We start from the raw sequence: 16,389 nt of genomic DNA on the forward strand, positions 1-16,389 counted from the left end.
TATCTCTCAGCAGATGGGCTCATACTTAAATTCTAAATTGGTTTGATGTTTTATCCTTAATACTTGCTGTCCAGATATTAAGGTTTATGTGCTTATGAATTACATGCATATATTAATAATTTATTCTATGTGACTTCAAGGGTTAGTTTTAATTGATTCTATGTATATGAGACCTTCAGAAAGGTTGTGCTTAGGTTTCAGATGAAGTGGCTCTTTTAGCCACAAAACAGACCAAGCCTTAGGTGACTCAGCTGGCCCCCTTTCCCCCACATGTGCACGAACGCACACACGCACTGAGACATCATGGAAGGGGGAGTATGGCACACAAAGGGGGTAATTTACCTATTGCAAACAATCAAATTGTTGCATTCGTTGTTCTACATGCAGCTGGCTGATAAAAAGCCAATCATTGATTGGTTGCTATGGGTTACTGATCATGGGCAAATTTGCCCAGTGTTGATAAATGAGCCCCAAAGCACGCAGACGTTGTAAGGGGATGTCACGTGCATGCACAAAATCACAGCTGAAGCCGAAAAATTCTACTTGCCCTATGCAAAAATCACCCAGAACTTCACGAGACTATGAAAAAATCGTGAGAATGCTGCTGGGAGAAGGGAGAACGGGGTACAGACATAAAAAACTGGTAACCCCCCAAAAACTGGGGGGAAGGGGTTGACAGCTCTGCTAACCCCACTGCTTCCCACCCCTTAATGTTTAGCATTCAGTATGGCTTCAGGCTTTACAATGTTTTTAACAAGTTCCAATAAAGCTGAATTAACTGTAAATTATTAGTGGTGGCCATTTTGAGTCTTTGACAACTGTTTTTTCAAATATTGTCCGAAGGGAGAATAGATTCTTTCAAGACAAGCAGGCTGATGCTGTGGTGCTGGGTGAGTCTCATCAAGCTAATTCTCTGTGAGTATTTATCTGTCCCAGCAGAGTTTACAATCTTATGGTGGACATACATGGTAAGATGCACTCTCTCCCCCAATGTGACACCTTGGGAGAGTGATATTGTGCTAATGTGATCATTTGGCCCTATCAAACCTGCCCACCGACATCTAGACAATTTTTGGCCAGAGATCGTTTGAGGAGGCCTGATGAACATAAGTCTTTTCTCAAGAGAAAGCAACCTTAGTACATGTATGGGACCTGTTATCCAGAATGCTTCGGACCTGGGGTTTTCCGGATAAGGGATCTTTCTGTAATTTGAATCTCCTTGAGTCTGCTAAAAATCATTTAAATATTGAATAAACCAAATAGGATTGTTTTGCCTCCAATAAGGATTATTTATATCTTAGTTGGGATCAAGTACAAGGTACTGTTTTATTATTACAGAGAAAAAGGAAATCATTTTTAAACATTAGAATTATTTGCTAATAATGCATACCTCCCAACATTTGAAAAATGAAAAGAGGGACAAAACGATTTGTTGCGCGCAGCGCGGCAAATTTTTTTTGACCACGCCCACTTCTGGGGCCACGCCCCAATTACCACACCCCATTTTTAAAATTCAATTTTTTTGCCCCAATGGCCCAATAGACAGTACCCTCCATAGACAGTGCCCCCCATACACAGTGCCCCATTTACCCCATACACAATGCCCTCCATAGACAGGGCCCCCAATTGACCCCATAGACAGACAGTACCCCCCATACACAGTGCCCCATAGAAAGTACCCCCCATACACAATGCCCCCATACATAGTACCCCCATACACAGTGCCCCCAATTTCCCCCATAGAAAGTACCCCCCCATACACAGTGCCCCCAATTTCCCCCATAGACAGTACCCCCCCATACACAGTACCCCCCCATACACAGTAGCCCCTAATTGCCCCCATAGAGAGTACCTCCAATACACAGTGCCCCCATACACAGTAGCCCCTAATTGCCCCCATAGAGAGTACCTCCAATTCACAGTGCCCCCCATACACAGTAGCCCCTAATTGCCCCCATAGAGAGTACCTCCAATACACAGTGCCCCCTATACACAGTAGCCCCTAATTGCCCCCATAGAGACTACCTCCAATACACAGTGCCCCCTATACACAGTAGCCCCTAATTGCCCCCATAGAGAGTACCTCCAATACACAGTGCTCCCCCCATAGATGCTGCTTCTTGAGACTCCTGCTCCTTATGCGGCTCCTTCTACGGCGGCGACAGGCCCTTTTATAAGGTTGCACCCGTGCGTACGTGTGACGTCACACGTACGCACGGGCGCAACATTATAAAAGGGCCTGTCGCTGCAGTTAGAGGAGCCGCATAAGAAGCAGAAGCCATGGAACGAGCCGGAGCCTGAGCGCTCAGCTCCAGCGAGCGCATCCCGCTGTCCCTGGGTTGTTCAATGAATGTTCTGCATTTTCGTAATGTGGGACATTCATTCAACTATCCGGGACAGCGGGACGTGCTGTAAAAACCGGGACTGTCCCGTTGGGGGGTATGATAATGGAGTCTATGGGAGATGGCCTTTCTGGATAACGGGTTTCCGAAAAAGAGATCCCATCTGACTCATACCCATGGAGTTGTAGAACTATAAAACTTCTCAATTGACAGGCTTTTGCCTACACAAACATAGGTAACTCATCACAGCGCAGGACAAACGTGTTACTCATTGTGAAATGCGCACATGTATAGCCCCACACGTCTCAGGGACGCCTTTAAGTTTTGTATGACCCTGTGTGGTGTAGCTACTTTACTGTGTAGTTAATAAAAGGATCCCTGTTATTAACTACGTTTTACTCCAACACAGCCATCTTGTAAGACTGTAGCAGCCTACAGGTAAAGTCTGCACGGCCAACAACAATCGCACAATAAAGTCCTCTCGCGCGCGCGGCGACAACGGCGCCAAAATTCCCAGGGAGAGGGGGCGGGCTTTAGAAAAACGCGTTTCCGCCTTACTGCGAGGTTTTTCCCATCTTGCGCACCGTAGCTGTATTGTGTTTGCGTTGTTCTGTGCGAGCTGGTGTTGAGTGCGGTGCAGGTAGAGTTTCAGAGGAGAATGGCACAGAATGTTCAGAACGTCACCCTGTCTCTGACTCTCCCCATAACGTGTCACATCTGTCTGGGCAAGGTAAGGCTCGCTGCTTGGTATTGCCTAGGCTCGTCATCCGGCTTGTAGGTGGTGCTGCTGGGAGATGTAGTTTAACAGCAATTCCGATGCTGCATGTAATTACAGTTTCGTGTAATGTTATCCTGAATAATGACTTAGTTGTAACTTTCTGAGCTTTGTATTGAAAATGTTAACTAACCAGCTGGGCTTGTGAGCTTCTATTTAATCAGAAGGAACACTTGCCCTTGTGTATAGCCACTTGGAGCTTACAGTTATGCAGTGCCTGCTGCTGATTGTGGGCATGTTGTGTCTCTATGGGAATATCAGACTTTAGACTTCAGATAACACTTGCAAGAGGTACTCTTCATGTACCATTATAGCTTCATAGGGTGGTGCTGATCATTCTTAATGTACTTATCATTGAGGTACAATGCTTATCAGATGTAGGTGCATGAATACCACTATCCATCCCACTTTATCTGATCAGATTTTGTAGCATCCCTTAAGATCCTGTGCCTCCCTGTGTTGTTTTAATATGATTAAAAATCTATCCAGCCAGAGTTTATGAAGTCCTAACTCTTTCTCTTGAGCTAACACTGTGTAACCTTTTATGGTTCCCATGCACTTTCATAAGATCTAGCTCCTATGCAAGTATGTGAGAAGTCATCAAGGGCAGCAAGTGCTCATTGTGACTCTCAACCCAGAAGTTTTGGGGATTGCTTTGCTCTACAGAATGTATTGAGATAGGAGTGATATTGATTGCATAATATCAAATGGACTTGTGTGCTTGGGCTGGAACAGTGGCATTTGTATCTATCATTAAGTTATCCTTCTGTGATCTGTCCAGTTAGAGCAGGGGTCTCAAACTCAATCACATAAGGGGGCCTAAATCTATATAAAACAGGCTAAGTCGCGGGCCAAATTTTTCAATAATATACTTAGTAAGAAATCACAATGTGTAAAAAGTGGAGTAAGGCATTACTGGTGATGTTGCTCATAGCAGCCAATACATGCTTTGCTACTGTTGAAATCTGGTTACTGATTTGGGCAACAATACTGGTAATGCTTACCTCCACTTTTTACACAGCATGATAAATATACGTCTTAGTTACTATGTGAGGAAAAATGGAAATTGATCAGGCTGGATGGTCAGACACATTCACCAAGGGCCACATAAAACAGCCATGTGGGCCGGTTTTGGCCCCCGGGCCTTGTGTTTGACTTATATGAGTTAGAGCAAAGCTGGAGATGTCTGTCTGATCTGGACTGTGGCAAAACCATCAATTTGCAGCCACAGTATATATAATGTCAGGCTAGTGCAGAGTATTGTTTTAATAAAGCCAATGGTAAATAAAACTGATGGAACATAGGAGTAAAGCTTTTCTTGGAATGACATGATATTAGGATTTATATCTTTCATAAGCCAAAATTCTATAGAGCAGAGGAATGTATGTTAAGGTGTAAGGTAGATCCTATATATGCCTTATGACAGTGGACTGGTTGTTATGGCGGTTCCCTATTCTTTTGAATAAGACACAGTTCCTTGCAGAGAATGCAATTTTGCCTTCTGGAGTCCTCTTTGACAGCACCACTACAGTCAAAAAGTCATGAGTGCCATAGCCTTTACATGGTAGCAGCTGGTACTGCTTCTGGAGCCTGTGTACATTTTAAAAGTTTCTCTCTACCAAATGATCTTGATGGAACTTTTAATTTTGAAGGCAAATTTTTTTTTGTCTTAAATTGCATATAACCATAGCGGTTTTATTTTGGTATTGGGTTTTAAAAAGGGTGAGACCCTGGCGTTAACCATATTGAATAAGTGAATTTCTGCTTTAAAGGAACAGTTGTGAAAATGAAAATGGGCAATATAGACTGCGCAAAATAAAAAATGTTTTCAATATAGTTGAGTGGGCAAGTGTCTAAGGCTGATGCCACACGTGGCGTTTTTACGCTGCGTATTTTCTAATTCTCTCAGTGGCTGAAAAACGCCTGATCATCATCATCCATAGAAATAGCTTGAAAAGACTCGAAGCAAACCACACAATGCGTAAATACGCTAGAAAACACCTTAGCACAGATTTTTCAAGCGTTGGCTGAAATACGCCAGTATTTGCACAGCAAGCTATTCCTATGTATACACAAAGGCAGCTGGCAGACCTAATGGAAATATGCGGCGTTTTTTACTATTTTGCACTATTAGCACCATGGAAACAGGATTTGCTACGTCACCAGTACTAGGCTGAAAAACGCCATAGTCAGGGGCTGTGTGGCTTGTGCAGCGTTTTTAGGCTGAGAAAATACGCAGTGTAAAAACGCCACATGTGGCATCAGCCTAACATAATAGCCAGAACTTTACTTTGCTCACAAACTAACTTAACCGTTATGTCCCAGGTGACCCCCTCTAAAGTCACTGACCAAGAGGTTAGAGAGCTGAAAGCAAGAAGTAGAGTTCTGGCTATTATGTTAGATATCTGCCCACTCCAGCCTTTATAGATTACATTTTTGCCTAACTAACTATATTAGAAACATTTTTTATTTTGCGTGGTCTATCCATTTTACCCAGTTTCATTTTTACACTGAACTGTTCCTTTAAGGCATATATGTCAAACACAAGGCCGGGGGCCAAATCCAGCCCACCTGGCTGTTTTATGTGGCCCTTGGTGAGTGTGTCTGACCATCCAGTCTGATCAATTTCCATTTTCCTCACATAGTAACTAATTTACATCATGCTGTGTAAAAAGTGGAGTGAAGCATTACCAGTAATGTTGCCCAAGGCATCCAATCAGTAATCAGATTTCAACAGTAGCAAAGTATCTATTGGCTGCTATGAGCAACATCTTACTCCACTTTTTACACATTGTGATAAATATACCCGTTAGTATCTTACTAAGTATATTAATAAAAAATTTGGCCTGGGACTTAGCCTGTGTTTTAGATTTCGGCCCCCTTTTGTGATTGAGTTTGTCACCCCTGCTTTAAGGGAACTGAGATCTCCATGGTAATTGTCACAAATCTGTACAGCACCCAGATGGCTATGGAGATAGTGATAGCTATAGCAAGAGTTATAACAACTTCATGAGACAGAGGGGATCTTAAAGGGGGTGTTCCAATTTTAGTATACCAGTAATTCACTTTTTAGTTGGGCTTTGTTATTTATTTAGTTTGTTTTATTTAATTAATACTAAAATTCACTACCTCATTCCAGCCACACAATTGAAAATGTAAAACACATTCATTATTTTGCTTTTCAAAACCTTTTCCTTGCATATTCCGTTCTGACTTCTAAACTGTTGCCTTGTTGTTATGTTAAGTAAGCTTTAGCAACTAGATAGCAGTTAAAGTGGAACAAAAAAATGGAAGCAATTTAGAACCCTTAAAAATTAAGACTAATAGCAGAATCTTCTAGAATATTGCTGTCTACAACATACTAAATGTTCATTTTTAAGGGTGACTAGCCCTTTAGTATTCCACCAAAAGGTTTTGTCTAGCACACAGTAAATTCTGCAATAAGATGCATAAAACTGTTTGTTTGCAGGTAAAAAAAATGTTTTAATAGCTGTTTTTTAGACCCAAATATATCTACAGTAATGCATTTGGTTAAATAGAGTGTATATACCATGGCCAGACAGCACTTAGGTTGAAAATGAAATCCTGACTCTAAGGCTGATGCCACACGTGGCGTAGGGCTGATATTTTCGGCAAGCGGAAAAACGCTTGGCGTGAATGCAAAGTCTCGCGTTTTCATGCGTATATCGGCTACATGTGCCTGCACCCGAGCGTATTCCATTCATTCGGGTGCAGGCACAAGTAGCAGGTGTAGGGGTGAATTTTCGCCAAGCGTTTTTCCGCTTGCCGAAAATATCAGCCCTACACCACGTGTGGCATCAGCCTTACAGGCAACAGATGCTCTCGAAGAACTTTAGTCGTCTGATTTTCGTATCCATTCCTGCATTGCTACACATTGGCCTACATGTTAAGGGCAAAATGTCAGGTGTCGATGTGAATAATGACAGATGGTGCTTTTAATTCTGTAAAGCACAGATGTCTTTTTTTTTTAACATCCGTTTAAACCAAAATATATCAAGAAAAGCTTTCCTGTTATTTAAATAAGCTTCACATCATATGTTTGCTTCAAGTAAAACTTTTCTGCTTTATTTAAAGGTGCGCCAGCCCGTCATCTGTGTCAACTACCATGTTTTCTGTACTGTTTGTATTGAATTGTGGCTGAAGAACAATAGCCAGTGCCCTGTCTGTAGGGTGCCCATTACTGCTGAGAATCCCTGTAAAGACATAATAGGTATTTACATTATGTATGTCTTTTGTTAACGTACTGTTCTCTTTTAAAACTCTGTTCTAACAAGGAGAATGTTGTATGAAATATATCACTATGAACTCATTTTATTTGCAAAATTTATAACATGGTAGTTTAGGCTATTCCTATGGATTATAAATATAAGTGCCTTGCATTTTTTTGCACAGGATCCAAATGTGTTCAAATATGCCCAGTCAGCTTGATAACGAAAGACTTAAGTGATTTGTCACACAGTACATGCAGGGTCTGTCATACCAATGAATCTCCTTGGATCATATTTCTCTAAATAAATAGTAGTTGAACTTGGCAAGTTTGTTTGGGGAAGGAAACTTTTTGTTTAATTTTTTTTCCTATTTCTCTCATTATGTAAGGGTGGTTGTCTATTAACTTACATGTTATAAACAGCAGAGGTCCATATAAATCATTGCTTGACTGAAGTTAAGTTGATCCATCATGCCTGTATAAATTAACTGATTTCTGCCTTTTTCTCTATTTGGGATTGGCTGCCTGGTCCATTTTTTTGATGTAGTGTCTTAGATTATTGTTTAACAAACTGGACTCATAAACAGATGACAAACTAAAAGCTGTTTTTCCTTCTTGTATCAATACATTTCAGTTCTATGATTGTCCAAGAAGATTCTAAATTTCTTGGTTATTTCACTAGATGTACATAATATGTTTTACTGAATGTTTGCTAATAGTTTGCATTTCTTTCTTTTAACATATTAATGTTATCTCATATAGGTGGAACAGGCGAAAATGAATGTTCTCTCGATCATTCAGTTCGGAAACACTTGCGTAAAACCAGACTGGAACTTCTTCACAATGAATATGAGGTAATATGGTTGGTGTTTTGTTTAAAGCAGGGGTCCCCAAACTTTCTTACTCATGAGCTACAGTCAAATGTAAAAAGACTTGGAGAGCAACACAAGCACCATAAAAATTAATGGAGGTGCCAAATAAGGGCTAAGATTGGGTAGCCTCTATGCACACTACCAGCTTACAGGAGGCTTTTTTTTGTTAGTAAATCTTGTTTTATTCAACCTAAACTTGCCACCAAGTCAGGAATTCAAAAATAACTACCTGGTTTGGGGGCACTGGGGTTAGTGAGCAACATGTTGGGGATCACTGGTTTAAAGATAGGGCTTTCATTGTCTGTAAAGTTAGTCCTTTGTCGGTATTTCTTGTGAGTTAACTAAATATTCTATAATAATGCAGTTATAATTTTAAAATAACTTGTATTTTATAGCAACACTGTGTTAAGAACAAATAGTGTTTACTTATAGCTTATAAACTATGTGTAATTTGGTAGCTTAGATAGAACTTACTTTCATTTAGAAAATGTTTCAGTGCCTTTTGTGCTTTTATGCTTGTAGTAGTAGTAGTAGTAGTAGTAGTAGTAGTAGTAAGTTGGGTTGAAAAAAGACATACGTCCATCAAGTTCAACCATAATGCCTATATATAACCTGCCTAACTACTAGTTGATCCAGAGGAAGGCAAAAAACCCCATCTGAAGCCTCTCTAATTTGCCGCAGAGGGGAAAAAATTCCTTCCTGACTCCAAGATGGCAATCGGACCAGTCCCTGGATCAACTAGTACTAAGAGCTATCTCCCATAACCCTGTATTCCCTCACTTGCTAAGAATCCATCCAGCCCCTTCTTAAAGTTATATAATGTATCAGCCAGCACGACTGATTCGGGGAGGGAATTCCAGAACTTCACAGCTCTCACTGTAAAAAATCCTTTCCGAATATTTAAATGGAACCTCCCTTCTTCTAAACGAAGTGGGTGCCCTCGTGTCCGTTGGAAGGACCTACTGGTAAATAAAACATTAGAAAGGTTATTATATGATCCCTTTATATATTTATACATAGTTATCATGTCACCTCTTAAGCGCCTCTTCTCCAGTGTAAACAGACCCAACTTGGCCAGTCTTTCTTCATAACTGAGACTTTCCATACCCTTTACCAGCTTAGTTGCCCTTCTCTGGACCCTCTCTAACTCAATAATGTCCCGTTTGAGCACTGGAGACCAAAACTGAACAGCATATTCTAGATGGGGCCTTACCAGCGCTCTGTAAAGGGGAAGAATAACCCCCTCCTCCCGTGAATCTATACCCCTTTTAATACAGCTCAAAACCTTGTTTGCCCTTGCAGCTGCTGCCTGGCATTGCTTGCTACAGCCAAGTTTATTATCTACAAGGACTCCAAGGTCCTTCTCCATTAGGGATTTGCCTAGTGCAGTCCCATTAAGGGTATACGGGGCTTGCATATTTTTACATCCCTGGTGCATGGATAGTATGGGATAGTACAATGTGGCTTTCTCTGTTTATGTTCCATCAGAAATCAGCAATACTTTCTTGCTTTAGGAGAATGGCACATGGGGCAATTCTCAATTTGCAAGTGAGCGATCCTCTTCCTTCCCGGGGCCAGCGCATGTGCAGCTGAGCGGAAAAGCCAGTTAAAGTTCGGCTTTTCACTCTACTGCGCATGCGCAAAGCCCTAAGGAGGAAGAGGAACACTCCTTTGCATACACCCTGGCCAGTGCTTTTTTCTCCTAACAGGAGTACCGCCTGGGGGTTTCAGGTAAGTGATTAAAATCACTGGGGGGGTGTCTAAGATTTTGACACCCCAGTGATCGTTACTTTCCTTCTCCTTTAAAAGCAGCAGCAAGTATTTAAGCTGTACCAGGGAATGGATTATCATAGATACATTTGCTTCTCATTAGGCCAGCTGTGTTCAGTTATGTATGTTATTTTAGTTCATGTTTATTTGGATATTATGGTCAGTGATGTTGGTAAAAATGTGTTACGTTTGTTACATATTTTAGGAAGAAATCGAATCACTGTTAAAAGAGCTAGAGGAGCTGAAACAAAAGAATATAATATTGGAAAGAGAGCGGAGTCCCACCACAACTGTCTCTTTGGGCATTGACTGTAACTGTGGAACCAAATTGAGGACTGAGAACACCAGTTCAGAACAGACTACATCAGAGAAGTGGAAGAAGAAACTTGAAGAAACAAATGCTGCATCCAGAAAACTTTCAGCTGATGTGGAAAAGCTAAAAGAGGTATTTTTGTTTTGCATCTTTGTAAACTTGTAACCAAATTTTTTTAATAATGGTATGTGATAAATATTGAATAATTGGTGGAAACGTACGCTCTTCCCCAGTTATACATCTATGTATATATATATATATATATATATATATATATATAATATATATATATATATATATATATATATATATACTGTATATATATGTGTGTGTGTATGTATGTAATGGAGTTGCCACAAAAAGGTGTCCTTAGGCTGTTACATGGCTGTCATAAATATGTCAAATGTCAGTGGTACTTTTAATTACATTTTTAAATTACCTTGATAGAATGGTGAAGGTTTTTTTTAACCAAAAGGGATAGAAAACTAAACTCTTAAGTTCTCTCTTAAGCACCAGTATTCTCATATCTGAGTGAAAATTACCAGGACCACATGTGTTTTCCAACTGGTATTCTATTTTCCTTAAAGGGATTCTGTCATGATTTTTATTGTGTACTTTTTATTTTTTAAATTACACTGTTTTCATAGCAAATAATTCACTCTACCATTTAAAAATGTTATTCTTGAGCCAACAAATGTGGGTTTTTTTTTCTTGTTGTCGTAATATTGGTGTGTAGGCAGCCATCTCTGATCCATCCTGATCTTTCAGGAAGAGCCAGAGCTACACATTGGAACTCCTTTCAGATAACCTATTTTTTCTCCTACTCTCATGTAACTGGAGGAGTCCCAAGCGGACTTGGATTTCTTACTATTGAGTGCTATTCTGATATCTACTTGGAGCTGCTATCTTGCTGCCTTCCCATTGTTCTGCTAGGGAGGGGGTGATATCACTCAAACTTGCAGCTCAGCAGTAAATTTTGAGAAGTTTATCACAGCATGGCTGTCGCACCCTGGGAAAGGAAGAACATGGCTAGCCCCATGTGCTTTTGGAAAATGGATTTCAATGCCGGATTCTGCTGAAGAAGCTCTAATAATTGATGTGTTTTGAAAAAAACATGTTTTCCCATGACAGTATTCCTTATGTGCGTTTTGTGCATATTCATGTTTTTCCTTAATTTCTCTCCTCCCCCTCTCTCTTTTACATATAATAAATGTTACTGCTTTTCACAGGAAAATGTGCTAGATGTAGCAGGCTGCAAAAAAGTTAATTTTTGCCGACTTTTTGTTTGTTTTTTAATAAATCTGGGGCTGCCTGTAGGAGAGGAGTGGTAGCCCTGTGGATTTTTTTTAAGACTTTAATTTTGCTGAAACCTGCAGATTCTAACCTTACATGCCTTTTAAACGTCATGTGAAAAAAAACATGAAAAAGCAATTAGAGCATTCCCTTAATGATTTTCTCAACTAACTACATAGCTTTGTTTACTTCCCTAGATAGTAGACTAGCATCCTGTTTAGGGAATATGAATACAAAATACCTTTTCTACCCCACTGTTAATTAAGAGTGATGCCAGATGTACTGTGGCTGATTTTTTGTTTTATGTATGAATTCTACCTGTTTATGTTGCTCTGATTTCTTTTCTCTTTTGTAGGAAAATGCAAAGCTAATAAATGAAAACATTGATTATGTAAGAGAGAATTTTCGACTTAAAACTGAAGTAGACAGCAGATCACCACAAAAGTATGTCTGATTTCTTGCTTTGTTTGACTTTTGCATACTTGTAGGTTTTATTCATTGATAGCTTTTTAAAGGAACAGAAACAAAAAAATGAAATAGCTTTAAAGTAATAAAAATATAATGCACTGTTGCAATGCACTGTTGCCATGCACTGGTAAAACTAGTGTGTTTGCTACAGTAACACTACTATAATTTGTGTAAATAAGCTGCTGTGTAGCCACGGGGGCAGCCATTCAAGCTGGAAAAAAGGAGAAAAGGCACAGGTTACATAGCAGATAACAGATAAGTTCTGTAGAATACAATAGTGCTTCATCTGTTATCTGCTATGTGCCTGTGCCTTTTCTCCTTTGAATGGCTGCCTCCATGGCTACATAGCAGCTTATTTATATAAATTATAGTAGACTTTCTGAAGTAAACACACAACTTTTACCAGTGCAGGGCAGCAGCACATTACATTTTAGTTACTTTTATACACTTTAATTTTTTGGTGTTATTGTTCCTTTAATGGCTGCCAAAGACTTAAAGACTCACCCTTATATTTTGTTACTAGCCTGTTTTTATAGGTGCCTTACTAAATATGTTCTCAATTTATGGCCATTGTCACATTGATTATAGATTTGCATAACATGACAGTGTCTGCTGTATCGTGCTTTGAAGCTACACCAAGTATAGCTCTCTGCTTTGGACTGAATGGGGACAAGTTAGCAGCATATATATAAGTGCCTGAAATGTTGCTGTTGATTTTTTAACTACTTTTGTTAAGATATGCTTTGCTGCATAGGCTGGATCCAGCCAATCACTGCCTGATTTCTTTGGCCATGGACCAGCACTGGATAATGTTAGGTCAGCAGCCTTCCACCCAAATTACAGACTAATGTAACTAGGGGGAAGCAGTCTGTGTCATTACTGTGCCTTTCTGCTGACTCTCACTTGTCCCTTATACCATTCAGACACCAGTAGATATTCCCCTGCTTGCACTTGCTTAAGAGTCATAACTTCAGGCCAGAAATAATCAAGGCATTTTTATATCAAAAGAATGCAAAGTATTCACACTAAATATTTACAATATAGTTAGACCCATCATTTATGACATTTATTATTATTTCTTATGCTTATAAGTGCTGCTCATTTATTGGTCTTGTAAGTTTCACACACTGGTAGAAAAAAAGCACAGACTTCTTAAGATAATTTCACAAACATTAATTAAGAATGTTTCCCATTCTGATTTTAATTAAAGATATTAATGACTAAGCTGTAATTACCCTACAGACATAAATTATGCACATTTTCTATGATTTATTCACAGGGGGCTTTAAAACAATGGACATGCAAAAACTGATAGCATTTCTAATTCCTTATTTAGATTATAGCATGCATTGCCTTAATGTTTGTTTAAATGTTCTTAGAAAACATGAATTTGTTTATGGTTCTTCATCACCTTCCACTACTATGGATTATAATGAATGCACTGTGTAAATAAGTGTATTATTTATTTGCTAAAGTTCTGAATTCCTTTTGGATGTACAGATATTGTGGGCATGTCATCAGTGACAGTATGGTGAGGGAGTGCACCAAATGACTCCCTACTACAAAGGAACTACTCCTAACTAAGACATACTTTCAATGTTTAGAGCGGCTTATCAATTTTCAGAAGCATATATCCTAAAAACGCTTTTAAAACTTTTTTTTTTTTTTTTTTTTTAGATACATTTAAGTTTTGGGTGCTACATCTATAAAAATGTATATGTGTGAGTGTGTTACGTATCGCTTGTATATGAATATAATGGCAATGGGCATTGGCTTTTTATTGAAGTGTTCTATCAATGGATATTATGGAGGGGCATATTTAAGATTGCTTGGGTTTTTCGTCACAAGAAATCTTTAAGGAAGCTCCACGTGAGTTTACTAATCACCTGGTGTTTTGTGCCGAAAAAAGTTTGGCAATATCTGTAATTTTACCATAACAGGCTTTTAGAACAAAGAAAAACTTTGGCACATAAAAGCTGCCTCATCTTTCTATAAGCATGTATAGGCAAACTTCCGAAGATTGCCGAATATTTTCCGTCACAAAACCCAGCGTGATTAGAACACTCACACAGGGTTTCCTTTATGATTGCCTGAGCCTGAAGGCTCAGATAATCCTAAATGAGCCCCCCCTATGTGCAGTGCTAAATTATTAATACAATGCATTTCAATAAGCTGTTGAATCAGAATTAAATAACATTTAATCTCTTTTGTATTTTAGGTTTGGTAGATTTACAGTGGCTGCCCTCCATGCTAAGATTGACCAGTATGAAAAGGAAATGAACAGGCTAAAAAAAGCTCTTGAGAGAAGTGATAAGTACATAGAAGAACTGGAAGTGCAGGTGGACCAGTTGAAAAGGGCTGCAGATCTGAAACAGGATGAGAGCTCACAGAATGAAAATTCAGTCCATGATAAAGACACTGTAAATTCTGAAATAGGTTGTACAGAACTTTATGAAGGAGTGAAACTAGAACAAATGGGTGAGAAACCTGAAAAACATGACATAAATAAAGAGAATTCCAGCGATACATGCCCAGCTGCAAATAATGAAAAATCACATGTACACAGATCAGAATATCTTACGCAGACAGGGTGCTCCCTTAATTTTCAAAAGGAGCGTAAAATGTTTCTAAGTAGCGGTTCTGCCATGTGGAAGGAGAGCATGAAGGGTCCACATGATAATATCACATCACAAAATAAGCAAACGGAGACTTACACGCCAACTAAAGAAAAAGAAATCCATGAGTACAATAGTCCAAGCACATCGCTGTCTTTCAGCTCTCTTCAGCTAAACAGTCCGGACTGTAAATTGTCTCTTCCATCAAATCAAGTGAATGCAAAAAAACCCTTAACTTATCTTAGAAAATTAGTTTTTGAGGACTATCCTAAAAAAGGAAAACCAAATAGTTTTTCCAGTGCAAATAATAATATACCAAAACCTTTTAATGAACAAAAATCTGAATATATGACTTGTGAAGTCAAACATAAACATCAGAGAGGTAACCTAAAGGAAAGTGACATGCAATCAGAAGGCCAGATACTGCAAGCATTTTCTTTACCAAGCAGTGGTGAAGTGCATCACACCACAACCACCAGTGAAAGTCCCATGGATACTTTTTTACATAATGTCAACAATCTGGATTCCTTGATGTCAACATTGGAAGGCAATAAAAGCCTTCATTACCACAGTGTTACCGCTGATGCTGTCATGCATTTAAATTCACAGCCAGGGAATGGACTTCAAGCCTTTTTTTCAAATCCACATACTAGGGACGGACATTTTCCTCTTGAAAGTCAATCTTCCGATAAGTCTCACATCAATGATTTTCACACAAGTGGGAGGACTTCAAGTTTGGTGCTGCCTTTTAATGATATGCCACAGATTAAATATCAAAATACAACGGAGTCCTCTAATATTCTCACAAACTTAAATGCTTCAGAGCTAGCTAGTAATTCCTGTTGTACATCTTACACTAATAATAAGCATGGCCCTGCATCAAAACGAAAGCTCCTTAATACCATATGTGAAAGTCCACCTAAGACCATGAAGCCATAAATTTGTTTCTTTCATGGAAACATCATGGGAAGTAACTGTTTCATCATGCCAATAATACAGTACTTTATTTTTATCCTTGAAGGAAAATGTTAAAGCTTTAGCACATTTTTAAGCATTCCAAAAAGTTGCAATGAAATAATGTTTTTTGCAGATAAGAGACATTAGGCCAATGTATATAATTATCTATTACAATTACATATAGTCTGTGATATCGCCCTTGTTGTCTTTGGTGGTTAAATAATGGGAAATATAAAACTTTTGGTTTTTTGATTTCTCTGGCTATTTCTTTACCCACTTAGTATACTTCTCCCTCAAACCTCCTGGCATTGTGACCTGCTTTATCTTACTCTTGTTTCTAAGGCTGATGACATGGTGTGCTTTTCAGCCCATTGCCTCCTGCTGCTCCCATGTCAATGGAGCCCATAAAAGGTCTTTTTTGTTTGCGTGTGTTTCAGCCAGCTTAGAAACATCATATGTGCCATTTTTTTTTCACCTTTGGCATTTTTATTCACATTACATATCAACAAGTTTAATTAAACAAAAACAATGCTTTCTTTCAAGTTTTCACTCCTTTAAAGTACGCAGGTATTTAAAGTGTCAAGCTATTGCAAGAAATTAGTTCTTGCTATAACATCTTAAACTGAGTATAGTAAAGGTTCATTTTATTGCGAGTGACCTTATTAAGGGACACATTTCTGTCCAATATCTCATTCCAAAATTAAAGATATAGCACGTGCTCCTATTGGTTTTATAACAGGTTTGCCACTGGTTGTA

The 16,389-nt window shown here is 39.0% G+C and overlaps 1 protein-coding gene across 1 annotated transcript; it reads left to right on the plus strand.

Annotated features, from left to right (window-relative positions):
* Nucleotides 1–2,886: 2,886 nt before the first annotated feature.
* Nucleotides 2,887–16,145, plus strand: obi1 (ORC ubiquitin ligase 1). Its single transcript, XM_002931924.5, has 6 exons — nucleotides 2,887–3,072; nucleotides 7,213–7,348; nucleotides 8,108–8,199; nucleotides 10,193–10,432; nucleotides 11,949–12,037; nucleotides 14,280–16,145. The coding sequence occupies exons 1-6, from the start codon at nucleotides 3,001–3,003 to the stop codon at nucleotides 15,613–15,615; spliced, it is 1,965 nt and encodes a 654-aa protein (XP_002931970.1). The 5' UTR covers nucleotides 2,887–3,000; the 3' UTR covers nucleotides 15,616–16,145.
* The last annotated feature ends 244 nt before the right edge of the window (nucleotides 16,146–16,389 follow it).

The sequence above is a fragment of the Xenopus tropicalis genome, chromosome 2, assembly GCF_000004195.4.
Source record: "Xenopus tropicalis strain Nigerian chromosome 2, UCB_Xtro_10.0, whole genome shotgun sequence".
Classification (NCBI taxonomy): Eukaryota; Metazoa; Chordata; class Amphibia; order Anura; family Pipidae; genus Xenopus; species Xenopus tropicalis.

Bases quoted from the DNA above. Each gene is read 5' to 3' on its own strand.
- obi1 (XM_002931924.5), top strand. From the start codon at position 3,001: ATGGCACAGAATGTTCAGAACGTCACCCTGTCTCTGACTCTCCCCATA. The intron at 3,073-7,212 runs GTAAGGCTCGCT...CTTTATTTAAAG, and splicing joins GTCACATCTGTCTGGGCAAG to GTGCGCCAGCCCGTCATCTG. The intron at 7,349-8,107 runs GTATTTACATTA...TATCTCATATAG, and splicing joins TCCCTGTAAAGACATAATAG to GTGGAACAGGCGAAAATGAA.